This window comes from Taudactylus pleione, unplaced genomic scaffold (assembly GCF_031769625.1).
Source record: "Taudactylus pleione unplaced genomic scaffold, aTauple2 ptg000201l, whole genome shotgun sequence".
In the NCBI taxonomy this organism is placed as follows: domain Eukaryota; kingdom Metazoa; phylum Chordata; class Amphibia; order Anura; family Myobatrachidae; genus Taudactylus; species Taudactylus pleione.
In genome coordinates, this window is record NW_028284603.1 from 19,500,452 (window position 1) to 19,514,260 (window position 13,809).

General features: G+C 40.7%; 1 protein-coding gene across 1 annotated transcript in view; it reads left to right on the forward strand.

The window, feature by feature from the left end:
• THADA (THADA armadillo repeat containing) overlaps positions 1–13,809 on the forward strand; it is a 732,316-nt gene that overhangs the window by 325,105 nt on the left and 393,402 nt on the right. The window contains 1 exon segment of the mRNA XM_088477279.1: positions 1,830–1,919. Coding sequence (XP_088333405.1) covers positions 1,830–1,919 — 90 coding nt within the window.

Genomic DNA, 13,809 nt, shown 5'->3' on the forward strand with positions numbered 1-13,809 from the left:
CTAATGACAGGCGTTGGGATTTCGACGCCTGTCATTAGTGCCTTGCCGGGATTAAGCAGTTGGGAAGCTGGCTGTCGGGATTAGATCCACCGGCTTCCCGACTGCATACCGCCAGGATACTGTATAATATTGTGACAACATACTGTTACATTTTATTTTGACTGTAGACAGATATACATGTTATTTGTTATGAATACATATTTTCCTACATTTCAGCTCATGGGATATAGTTCCATTTCTTGGTGTCAATCTTTAGTGCAGAGTCAGATACACTTGTTTTCTCACTCAATATATACAGCTGCCAGGGGTTCAACTTCTATACATTGTACCAGGAAGACCTGCAAGTACTCTCATTTTATGCAACACAAAAGCCGCTACAGAGCACTCCACAAGTTTCTACTCTGTGTAATTTAATATTCCCATGCGAGTTAACCATTGAGGCTGTTTCAGAGGTGTATAGTTGCATTACTGCTTTTAAACAGCTCTGCTCCGCTCCAGGAGAACTAATGTATAATTTTATTTTTAAAGCCTTCATATATATGTATTTAAACTTATTCCCCCTCAAATTACAGTGTTGGCAAGGAAGGGGTCTAGTTTTAAAGGCTGTAACTAAAAAAAAAAATGATATGTCTGCATAAGTGTCTAAATTATACTAAATTGCAGCAGCATAAAGTACATGTCTTATTCGCTGTTCGCATGGGATCTTCGTGGGAAAAATGACCCGTTCATACTATCATTAAAATATTATGTACATAGTGGTCTTTTTTAATGATGATATAAACCATTTTCCCCTGAACAGTCCCATGTGGGAACAGAATTCTGTAGATATAACTATGCTCCATGTGTACAATTTAGAAACGATGAACCACTGCTGCTGACAAGTCACTTTCTGCATATGGTGCAGTGTTTATACAAGAAGTGTTTGGTCAGGCACCGCAATCAAATGCTGGTGGTTAAGGCTGAACAGCACCATCCATATGTATGTTACCCAAGAGGTTTTCTTTTTTTGGTAAGTCTCTTTTAACCCTTAAAGCAGGTGGTGGGCAATAAGCGGCCCTCCAGCTGCTGTTGAACTACAAATCCCAGCATGCCTTGCAACCATTTTAGCAAGGCCAAATAGCAAAACTGTTGCAGGGCATGCTGGGATGTGTATATCTACAACATCTGGGGGGCCGCTCATTGCCCACCCCTACCTTTAAAGGGTTTTCCCTTTAATGACGTTACTACATTTCCTTACCAACAATAGTACGAGAGGGGTCTGTTTATTGTTATTGAGATGGGGGGGTATTAAGTGAACGTCTTAAATAGAAGACCGCTGTCCATGTCCCAGTCACCTGCATGCATGGGAGACAACGTAATGTGGGCTGAACCAGTATTCACGAGACTCATTAATCTGGGGCAGAAAGTGAAAGTTCCATTTATACTGTCACATCCGTGTGATGGAGACCTTTTATTTATCAAAACAATTTACCTGGGAAGGCAGCCCATTGATGTTCTAGGAACCAGCGATTTTACTGACATATAAAGTACGGTGTGCCTCATACCTCATCATATTACTGACCCTAATAAATGGATAGGCTCCTTGAAAAATAATAGGTTACAGTTTTGTTGCATCATGTCTCAGTGATGACGGTTCCTTATTGATAGGCTGCAGCAATTATTGCTGTATCACATGTACTGTAGGCCCAACAGGGCAATGATAAACTGAGATCTGTTTCTCTCAGACAGTAATAGGGATTTTGCCGTTTTAAAAGTATCATAATTGACAGTTTAGGTGCATTGACGCAAACGATTGTAATAATTGTATTTTTATTTTGTTATCCTAACAGGATGACCGGGAGAGAATTCTTCTCAAGATTTCCCACTCTATACCCCTTTTTCCTAGAACAACTGGAAGCTGTTGCTAAGGCAGTCGACAGGTATGGAAAATAGTCTTTATTTGTATTATATTTGTTCCTATTTAACTTTTCCTTTTATTTTTACTATTGGAATTTTCAGTTGATTGTGAAATGTTTCTTTTGCCTTCTCTGATTGTGTATTTACTGTGGAACACTGATATAACAGAAGCAGAGAGGGTTTGTTTGAGTATACAGGAGCCAGTTCTGCGTTGGTGCGATATAGCAGCCGATCTGACGGATTGGTAAGATATCGCTGCTATATCGTACTGTGTATGGGCATGATATCGGACAGAGCGTGCTCCCGTGGGGTCGTACATCGAACCTCCAGATCTTACTGCAGTTTCATTTAATCTGGGGATGCGATGTACGGTCCCATGCAGCGCAATGCGGGTGGGGGATGGGGTGCTGGCATATCTGGCGGTCGGCCACCCGGTCGCACCACGTGTGGGGACCGCCCGATATGTCGGCCGTCGGATCCCCCGTCGCGTCGCAAGGTGCATATCGCTCAATGCTGCACTGCAGATGGAACAGTTTCCAAATGTGCAGAGAGATTTGCAAAGATGTCATCTTAACAGCAGTGTAAAAATAAAACTGTCCAGCTTTTCCGGGCTACATGCAAAAGCAGCCAGTATTTACCATGCAAGCAAATAAAAATAAATGTGTTTGCACCGCTCATGATCATGAGCGATTGAACGATGACGATATTGTTCAATCGCTCATTAATCACGCACAAATCGGGCATGTTTCCGACATCAATCATCGCCGGAACATGCTGCTCAATCTGCCGATAACGACAGATTGATCATGTTCAGGGATGAGGGAGGGTCCTTACACTGAACGACCATCGTCTTAAGCCATTCTATCTTATAAAAAAAAGTATATATATTACTATGCAGGAAAAACAGACATACAGGTGTGTCCCACATACATCTTGCCTCCTTGCTAGTTAAATAGCCCTTCTAGTTACGCCATGCAGTGGTGCAGCTTTGTAGCGCTGAGCATCTTTTTGTGTGACTTTTTCCTTATTCACAAAGTGGCGCACATAGAATGCACCAGCAGCGCCTGCCGATTACAATGATATGCGACATGCCTATATTCTGTGTGCGCCTGCTCGGCGCTACCAAATCGTACGACTCTCACGCGTTATGTTTTTAGCACACGGAGGATAGATGTATATTGTATTGACATATCTGTACGAGAGCCATATATTTGTGTAATCTTTCCACTGCCCTTAAGTACTGTAAACAAGTGTATTACTGCTAAGAAAAGGAGAGAACGTGAGACTGTAAATATTAGTATTATCATTTATTCGTATATTGTCACCATTTTATGCTGCACTTTTCAGATATATTTAATCATTCATATCAGTTACTACCCCTATCGGAGCTCAGAGCCCCAATTCCACACTTCCCAAACAAACATTCTCTATGGATCTATTTTTTCAGGAGCCAATTAGCCTACAAGTATATTTTTTTGGACTTGTTTAGCACATACAAACTTCACATACATAAAGCCTAGATTGGAATTGAACCCAGTGCTCCAGCGCTGTGTGGCAGCAATGCCCTCTTATTGTCCTGTAAATAGAGAACAAAATATAAAATTCAGATAATGTAGAGAAAAAAAAATAAGTTTTGAATATTATAATTAATCAGGTGCAAAAGGCTATATAAAAAAAAGGTACCATTGATGGGCAGGTTGTGATGGTTTTTACAGAGTTAGAGTATAGCATGTGTACAGATGTAAGCAATTTAACGGTTGTGATGATATAGTAACTGGTCTAAGCATGAAATGAAGGTGTTTGCAAACCTAATTGTGTGTATTTTTGCACCTGTGGTAAGCGTGTTTTTAGCCCTGGTCGTTTAGTCACGATCGTTATGAAAACTATAGTTGTCCACAGGAATTTTTCCAAGTGGTGGTGGTTGTGGGGGTGGCATAGTAAGAAGATTATTAAGCGTGGTGCATACCCCCAGGAATGCTATGGTGCCATATTTACAGAAAAAGTTGCCAGAAACCAGTGGACCGAAATGAATAGAAAAAGTGGTGGGTGGGTGCTAGTCCTGTTACAGGTTCACCTGCTACATCCACCATGGGGGATATTAATAGAACACAATCAGGACTGTGTCAGCAGATGAGATGAAATTTGCAAAATAAGATCACATGTGTGACAGGTCAGCATTTTATTTCTCTGTACATACAGCTCCCTTTTCCAGGGGCCCTAAGGGTTGAGTGATGTTTTCATGGGAACCTGATGAAAAACGTTAGTAAAATGAAACACATTCTAGTGCAGAAATCTGCTGTAAGATACAGGATCAGTGTGGTCCAGTCACGGTTCACATGATCATTTTCTTTTTTTTTCGTTTTATTAAAAGCAGGAACAGATGGCGCCTCTTAAACCAAAAATAAAAAACTTCTAAAAATAATATTCTTCGTTCTTGTTGTTTTGGTGGCGATTGATGATATATATATATATATATATATATATATTTATATATATATATATATATATATAATTTTGTTTTTTAATAGTACCGAAATATTTAGCAGCACTGTGTAGTGTAGACACTCATGGATATTGTCTTAACAATCCAAAGAGACACACATCTAGCGCTTTCAATCTAAAAGGAATGTGGGCAATGAATAGATCAGGTACAAAATATCCCAAACAATTATTTTTAAAATTGAAAACTTATGTATTTATGCAATTGGACATTTTATGGAAATTTAAGCCCTGAAATCCACTTTACACTTTTTTGAAGTGCTATAGGACCAATTATAAGAACCTACTTTGGAGCCCAATACCAAGACAATGATCCTGTGGTGTGGCAGTAACAGTATTTTTGAGAACACAGGTATCAGATGTGGGGGGTTATGTAATAGGTCCCAAGATGATGGAACCGGAGCGATTTCTGCAATTTCGCCCCTAAATTTAAAGCTACAGTCAGTTATAGAGATGGTTTTGCCATATAACTGATCTCCGCAAACTCGCTGAAATCATGCTGGTTCCTTCATCTTGGAACCTTTTACAAAACCTCATGAAAGTGGAAATACATGGAGCGCTGTCTTAACCTGTGTTCAGCCCTGCTCGGTACCCGGGTTGAAATGCCGGGTCGCTCGACCCGGGTTATTCCAAATAATGATGCACGCTCCCGCTGGTCGTTGACGCAGTCACTCATCGCCCGAATTTGCTGTCCAACCCGACGATATAGTCAGGTTGTGCAGGTTCGGGAATGAGGGAGGGTGCCCACACTGAACTATATAACGTTCAGTGGTGGCTCAACATCCACTGCACAATATAATGAACGATAACAATGTCGTAATCGTTCTTTAGTTGTGTATTGGATATGCGGCTTTACTAACTGCTTTGGGCTCATTTACATTTGGATGTAAAGCTATTTTTATGACACGCTTCTCAGATGTAGCAGTACACGTCCACTTTACTGCCGCGCTCATAGGTGTAACTTTCACAATCTCCCTCAAATGCTTTTTCAAAAGTAGGTAAGTATGCAGTTCAGCCATTGATATCTGCACATCAAAATTACCCCCCAAAAATTCAACTGTTACTGGCTTGGACCCACTTTTGGGAGATAATCACTCAACTTGATCATTTTAAAACACAGAACTGGGACACCCAAGTGACATAGAATTTGCTAAATCAGTTATTGCCACTCTGCATAAGTTTTGGATGCCAAATGTGGTAAATGTCTAGACAATATGCTTCTCACTACTCCTAACCTATCTGCATTAAGATCTAGGTTCTATTAAAATAAACATTCTTGTGCTAAGATCACCAGTCTCAAAAGCAGTTACTGTACAGGGGGGGATGTAGTCAGCATCCCGGTGTGCGGGATGCAGACAGTCTAAATACCGGCGCCGGAATCCTGACAGCGTCCCGGCTCCAGTATCCTGACCGTCGGCATCCCAAAGGTAAGTAACGGGGGTTAAGGGAGAGTTAGACACTAGGGTTAGGGTTAGGCACTAAAGGGGGAGGGTTAGGTTTAGGGTGCGCGGAAGGGGAGGTTAGGTTTAGGCACTAGGGGGGAGGTTAGGGTAGGGGTTAGGATTAGTGGTAGTATACTTACCTACCACAGTCAGGATTCTGACCAGCGGCATCCCAACCGCCGGGAACTAATACCCAACCAGTCCTGGGGATGGTTTGGATGAGACCAAGAGTTGAAGTTATTAATGCACTTTATTTACTTTTAATAAATGTATTACAGACTATGTATATTATTATGACTTGCTAACAGAACTGTTGAAATATCACTTTTCTGCCCATCACATTATGGGGGTTATGTAACAGGGTCCGAATTCTCAAAAGCAGCACTGTTCTGTCGATCTCAGCTGCAGATTTAAAGCGGCATTAATTTAAATCTGCAGCTGAGATTGCTGGAATCTCGGAATTTATATGTTGTTAATATATTTCTTCATTAATAGTTATTTATATAGTTTACACATATTCCACATTACTTTTACAGAGAATATTTGGCCATTCACATCAGTCCAGGAGTTTTTCAAGTGAGCAGGGGGCCCGTGTTCAGTCTCTGTCACGGGCCCCCTCCTCTCAGAGTCTACAGCACATTTGCAGGTCACGTGGAAAATGGCTGGCGGCCATTTTCCAGGCGTTTTTACAGCGCTAATACTGGCGTCGACCTGGGACTCCGGAGAGGTAAGTATAATATGGGTGCAAGGTGTGCGGTGCGGGCCCCTCCTAGACCCAGGAGTCCGTGTGCACCGCACACCCTGCACCCATTATAAGTACGCCCCTGCATCAGTCTCTGCCCAAGTGGAGGTTACAATCTATATTCTCACCACACACGTACAAATTAGGAGCCAATTAACCTCCCAGTATATTTTTGGATTGTGGGAGGAAACCCACTCAAGCACAGGGAGAATATACAAACTCCACACAGTTAGGGCTGTGGTAGGAATCAAACCCAAGACCTCTGCTGTGAGGCAGTAATGCTAACCATTACACCAACTGTGTCAAACTATTAGTATCCTATAGGAAGTTCAAACTACAGTATTAATGAACATGAGGATGTTCTACCCTAAATGACATTATTCCATTCTGTAGTGCAAGAACTGTTAATTCTCCCCCATTGCAACGTTGTTCTCTTTTAATTGCTTCACTTTTATTACGTAAAACAGACATTGAAGTGGTTTTAAGCCATCTAAGTTGAAATAATGGCAATAAATAACCAAAAAAATATATTTTACAGTCTTCAAAAAGTGTAATTGCAAAGTAAAAGCAGATTCCCATTTTCACCCCCTCCCCGCAAAGGCACACATTTTGAACAAATAGAGTTGTATGAGGAGGTCATTGTGGATTTATAAGCCACATAATAATTGGTTAAAGTTGTAGTCCTGCTTTTCATTTCCTTGCATTCACTTTGTGATCTTAAATAAACACTTAGGGTTAGAATAACTTGGACTTGCATTGAAAACCACATAAACAAGCATAGTTTTTGTTTTTTTTTAACAAACAGCATATCAGAAAAAGAATCATGTTTAAAACACTCGATGCATCCATACTGAAACCCCCCCCCCCCCGGAAAAAATCAGACCCAATACGTTTGAAAATAATTGAAAGGGGTTTTTTTTTACCCAAAATTTGCGCAGTGGTTTTTTACCAAAGTACGCATCTTACAAAAAGTTTTTGGAGTAATTTATCATTAGGGGGTGTCCAAAGGGTTCTGAAAGAGCATTTTTTTTTTCCTCCTGGTCTGAGATGGAGAAAACTTTATGCCTGTTTTTTTGGTGAAAACTGGCCGATTTTGCAGGCGATAGCGAAATTGGCAGTTTTCGCTGCTAATTTAATACGGCCTTAAGTTGTGCAGTTACAGGATAGAAGAAAAAAGAAGATGCACACATTTATTTTTTAAAAATACTTGAAAGGGGATCCGGGGATTCCGGTGGTCAGAATGCCGGCGCCGGAATCCCGACACCTGTCAAGATCCCGGTACTGGCGTCCCGACCGAAGGTAAGTGGCGGGGTTAGGGGGAGGGTTAGGCACTAGGGGGAGGATTAGGTTTAGGCACTATGGGTTAGGTTTAGGGTGCGGAGAGGGGGAGGTTAGTTTAAGGCACTGGGGGGCTTAGGGTTAGGCACAGGGGAGGGGAGGTTAGGGTTAGGCACAGGGGAGGGGAGGTTAGGGTTAGGCACAGGGGAGGAAGGGTGAGGGTGCTGACGTCTGGCAATCCCCCACTAGAGTCCACAGCACATCAGCCTAATGCTGATGCGCTGTGTCTCAGTCCCGGACGGCTCCACTGAGCATGCGCGAGATCTCCTAGCGTGCGCTGATACCGCTTCGGAGCTTCATACATCTCCCCCAGTGATTCATAGCTGCATTATGTGATTTACAACTATTGGGAGAACTACAAACAGCCTGCAGTAAATCCATATTATAACTTAAACTATACATCTCCATCTACTGCTAAGGGTAAGTTTACTAAAGTGAGAGTTTTTGGAAGTGAGTTTCAAAAGTGATGTTGCCCATAGTAACCAATCAGATTCTACTTAACATGTAAATAGCATCTTCTGGAAGATAATAGCTAGAATCTGATTGGTTGCTATGGGCAATATCACTTTTAAAACTCACTTCTAAAAACTCTCACTTTATTAAATTTACCCCCTACACTTTTATTCATCTCAAGGCAGTGTGGAGACATACTGTATACACATACTGTATATGCTAACATAGGATATATCCCTATTATTGATTGTGAGATCTACAGGTATCTGTTTAAAGAAACCCACTATTGCAAAAGTTTTTTTGATGCATTGAAAGGAGAAAAGTGACTATCTGATGTTATGTGCACAATAGATACATTTGGCTATGGGGCCTATGTATCAAAGCTTGATGAGAGATAAAATTGTGAGAGAAAACATATTACCCAATCAGCTCCTACCTGTCATTTTTCAAATACAGCCTACAAAATGTAGGTTAGAAGCTGATTGGTTGGTGATTTATATCTCACAATTTTATCTCTCATCAAGCTTTGATACATAGGCCCCTAAATGTGGTATTCTATATGAAATCATTACATGTGTAATTCCTGAATATATATACATATATGCTATATTGTTGTTTTATGGTTTCCATGTGGGACTGATCATCCCTTTTTATATGGTAGATGATATCTACTGCTAATAAATAATTCAAACGGAGAGTTGCAAATTGTATATTGTCTCTATTGGAGTTTGCCCATGTTTGAACATTCTTGCTTTTTAGGGGATTGGTAATTACCCTTTAGAGCAGCCACTCCAATATAGGTGAATGAGATGGCGCACCATATAAACACAATCTCAGCAGGCTAACTGGTTGTCTTTTTTGTGTTACCTGGAATTTGTAGGGCAGGTGTATTCAACTATTTTAAGTGGGCCACTTTGAAAAGTTAAAGAGATTTGGAGGGTCTGAACAATTGAGCTTTAATATAAGAAAACAAGTAAAGTTTCAAATATATATTTTTTAAGTACATATATTAAACATTTAGGAGGGTATTTATCAAAGCTGGGAGAGAGATAAAATTGTGAGAGATAAAGTATTAACCAATCAGCTTCCAATTTACATTTTGCAGGCTGTGTTTATAAAATGACAATTAGGAGCTGATTGGTTGGTCATTTATTTTTTATAATTTTATCTCTCTCTCTCTGATAAATGCCCCCCTTAAACCGAATGAAATGTTCAATAAATAGAATAATATGAAAAAATTAATTACATGTTACATGAACATGAGTCATAGCACAATCCCCTCTTAATGTGACAGATTACATATGTTATCCAGTGCTAGTTTATGAAAGTTTGGCTTGAATGTAGTGAGGAGCAATCTGAAGACAGTTTTGTAGTCTCTCATTGCCTAATGAGCTTCATGTGTTGTTCTTTATTGTGTTCATTTGTGAAAATGCTGATTCACAAACATTCGGTAGATCCAAACTAGGTCAATTTGTTTCAATTTGGAAATTGGTCTGAATCCAATTCAACATTTCACTAAACTTGTGATTCAGAACAGGTCTTCGAGTGCAGATAAAGATTGTGCATCTATTAAAGCTAGCTGTAGCTGATCTTCATAAATTGTAGGCAGGGCTTAAAGTGGTCCTGGAGAGGTGGTGGAACTCATCTCCCCCCGCCACGTTAGTCTGACAGGCCAAAACAGCTCTTTGCACACGCAGACAGTATGGAGGTGGAACTAGTTCCATCTACCATTAGAGGTGATGGAACTCAGTTCCACCCCGTTCCTGCCCACTTTCACCCCTGGTTGTAGATAGCAGCTATTTACATAAGCTAGAAAAGTCCTCACACTGCATAGGGAAGAAAGGGTTGCAGACAAAAGAAATTATTTGACTATACACTCTGAAGCCTTGAAAACAATCTTTAAAGTTATGATTAAGGCTAACCATGTTATCTGTCATAACTTGAGATAAAGAGTTGATAAAATCCCTCGATTTTGGAAAATTTTAGACGTTTCTCAGAAGTCAAGTCAGACAAAGGGCTTAATGCAGAGTCAACCCAATGTTTACATAAATCTCCAATGTTTTTAGATCTGTGCAGAAGCCGCACTGCACATGTGAATTTCCAGGACTGCCATGAAACATGATTGACATGCTGCTGGCATTTGGGGGCGGCAGCAGGTAGCATAACACAGGGGCGTGTTAACCCCAATTTCTGGGCGTGCTAAAGCATGTGGCGGAATCTATCTATAATTAAGTTCTTTCTTTTTTGCTAGTGTCCAAGCCACCCGTAATGAAGCAGCCTTTGCCACTTCCTGTTGAGAGGAAGCACCACTAAAATCGCACTTCCACGTTCACGGGATGTTGTTGGCGGCTTCAGTTTCAACCGGCGAAATGCCGAATTAATCGGATAAGTCTTGTCAAAAGAATTATGTTTGGATTTTAAATTTTGTTGCATATTATTTTCTTTCATAATACCAGATACACCTTCATCACACAAGAAACACCTCGGCTTTAAATTTGGTGCCTTTGGCAGAATTAATAGATGCTTTTGAGTCCATGCTGCAGTGTAACGATTTTCATAATCAGTTTTTCTTTTCTTAATCCGTGTAGAAAGGGACATTTTAGTAGGTTTTTGGTGAAATATTGTCAACTCCTGAAATGGAAAATATTACCAATATCACATCCAACCCCACCTGGCACCAGGATCTTGTGACAAGGCAGCGGTATTGGCCTTACCTTAAGATACAAAAGAAACTTTAAGTGCGGGAAGATAACCTGCAGAACCCAAACCTATGCTTGCTGTCACTGCTAGTCACCCTGACTGTGAATTTTTGCCTAACTTGGCTGGCAGAGAGGCTGAAGACACAAATAAAACAAAAATACATGGAATAAAAAAAAAAAATGTATCCCCTAAACTTGCAAGCAAAAAGATCACATCAGACCACATCTCTGATCACATTATGCCACACTGTAGTGCCTCCAGTTCACTGTATAGCACATGATAGTGCCCCCAGAACTACACAACTCAGCATGGGATTTTGAAACACTGACAGATTAATCATAAAGGTGACAGTCACAGGGGCTTTTGTCTATTTATCCCTGGGCAGCGCCTCAGCTCCCCCTGGGTGTCAGACAGGACTTCATTACATCAAGAAGTCCCTGCCCTGTGCGTGAATGCACATTATCAGGTTGGAGCATAATGATGTGCAGAAAAAGAAATCTTAAAAATCGAACACTGCATCCGGGCCGGATCACAGCAGTTTGAATAGCCCTGATGCAGGGAAGGGTTTGTGATGACTAGTGTATGGCCTCAAGGTGTAATATTTAATACACTTTGTGTATGTGAAGTGTTACTAGTTTTAAGAACAGCCATGTGTGGATGTATCTAAATACCAGATCTTCTACATATGTCTGGATGTAGTGACTTTGGTGTCAGTATAATGGATAGTCTTCTCGAGATGGCTCTGTCCATGGGCTTTTAGTTTATCTCTTATAAGCCAAGATCAGACTCACACAATTCTGTGTATCTTTTCATTTTACTATATATTTTGAACTCACTAGTGACCCAGTACCTCTCTCTTCCACACACTCCGTATTCGCAGGTGCACAATACTTCAAACTATATATTCCTAAGCATCGCGTTACTATGGTAGATCTGGGCTACGGTTTTCTGCTACATGTATGTTATGTACAGTTGTTCTTGTATGATGTATGTACATCCCATTGTCGTCGTAGAGCAAACTGATCATGGTTGCTAACTGAGTAATGTGAACGTTATTAATACTTTTTCACATAGGCTTTAAATTACCCATTCTCAATGTCTGAAGTAACTTTTTTTTTTACAATTGTTTTTACAGTTCACAAACTATTAGAACCTTTTAAAGATATTTAGGTTGAGTTCCCATAGTCAATCTTCACGGTAATTAAGAAATTATTTCAAACTAATGTGACTTGTTTCTCATAATATTAGTTATGTTGAGTCTATCTGCTGTTGCGATCTGATACTGTTAAAATACTCTGAATACATTTTTCTGTGGACTCCAGAAGCCTAGGGTATCGTCAGTGATGATGTGGATAAAAGGCTCGCAGCAGATCTTCAGGGTGAGCAGGACCTGCAGTAATGTGAGACAATATACTGAGATATAAGGAAAGGGGGTAAGAGAGTGGCAAGGTTTTGAAAGATTATTATTTTGTGGTGAATGCCGTATTTTATACAGAGCCAGCAGTCTCAGAGAAAAGAACTGTGTTGATTGAGAGCAGAGGAATTTTTTCCTCTAGTGAATTATTCTTATCTGGTGGTGAAAACTGCCAGGAATGAAGGCTCTGGATGTCCCAATGGTGGTGACACTGCGGTTTGATCCCATAAACTAGGCTAAGGTTAAATTGCACAAATTGTAATGAGTAAAATGTGTGCAATTAGATGTGCTCCTGAAATGCTGAGTTGAGATCAACTCTGAATATTTCCAACATCAACTACATATCCTTTAAGAAAGTATTTTATTCTCTGGGGTTTTATAGCAAGCAGAGGATAGTGCATGCTGTTTTAGCATAGTATTATGTATTCTCTTTGGGTCAGTAAGGCTATATTAAGAGGTGCTGACATAGTTTACTACTCTCCATAACACAACAATGATATGCATGGAGCCCAAGGGCTAATGTAATAGAGGGCCTGATTCATTACCGTTAGCAACTGCGATTACGCACGCAATCGGCTGATTGATGCGTTCTGCGTACGTATCGCAGTTCTTGACAGTTCGGGAGTGATCGCAGTGACTACGCAGACCCATCGGAGAGTTATTGACAGGAAGTACCATTTGTGGGTGGTGACGGGGGAGTGGTCAGCGAAACGCAGGCACGCCATTGCGTTTGAACGCCGTTGCAGGGACATGCAGAAATTAGCCACTGTGATGCCCTACGCAGCCTGAGGCCTCATAGCGTGCGATGAAGTTAGCAATTTCTGAGTAACGTCAGAGCTTGTGCATGAGGCTGCGATGCTACCTGATTGTACCAATGGTTTCGCAGTCTTGCTAAACATTACGGATGTGTGTAAGGTAAAGTGGGCGGCCCTTATGTAGTTCTGCGGCGGCATAGTGATCGTAATGAATTAGCATACTGCCGCAGTTGAACTGCGTGCGTAATCCCTATTGCATTCGCAGTTGCGATCGGTAGTGAATCAGGCCCAGAGAGCGAGCCGATGCCGCTGCAGGAATGCATGCAAGTATTCCCGTATTTTTAAAGCAGCAAGCATGTTAAAGGCAAAACCAGCTTGGTTTTGCCTTAAATGCAACTCTATTGCATTTTACCCCAAGTGAGTATTTTCTTCAAATTGGAGGTAAACATAAGTATTATTATTATTATTCTGTATTTTTGTGGCACCACAGCACATTACAAAGTGCAGATCAGTATATACAAGGCAATCAATAAAGATACTTAAGGGTCAATCTAATTGTCTACGAAGGGT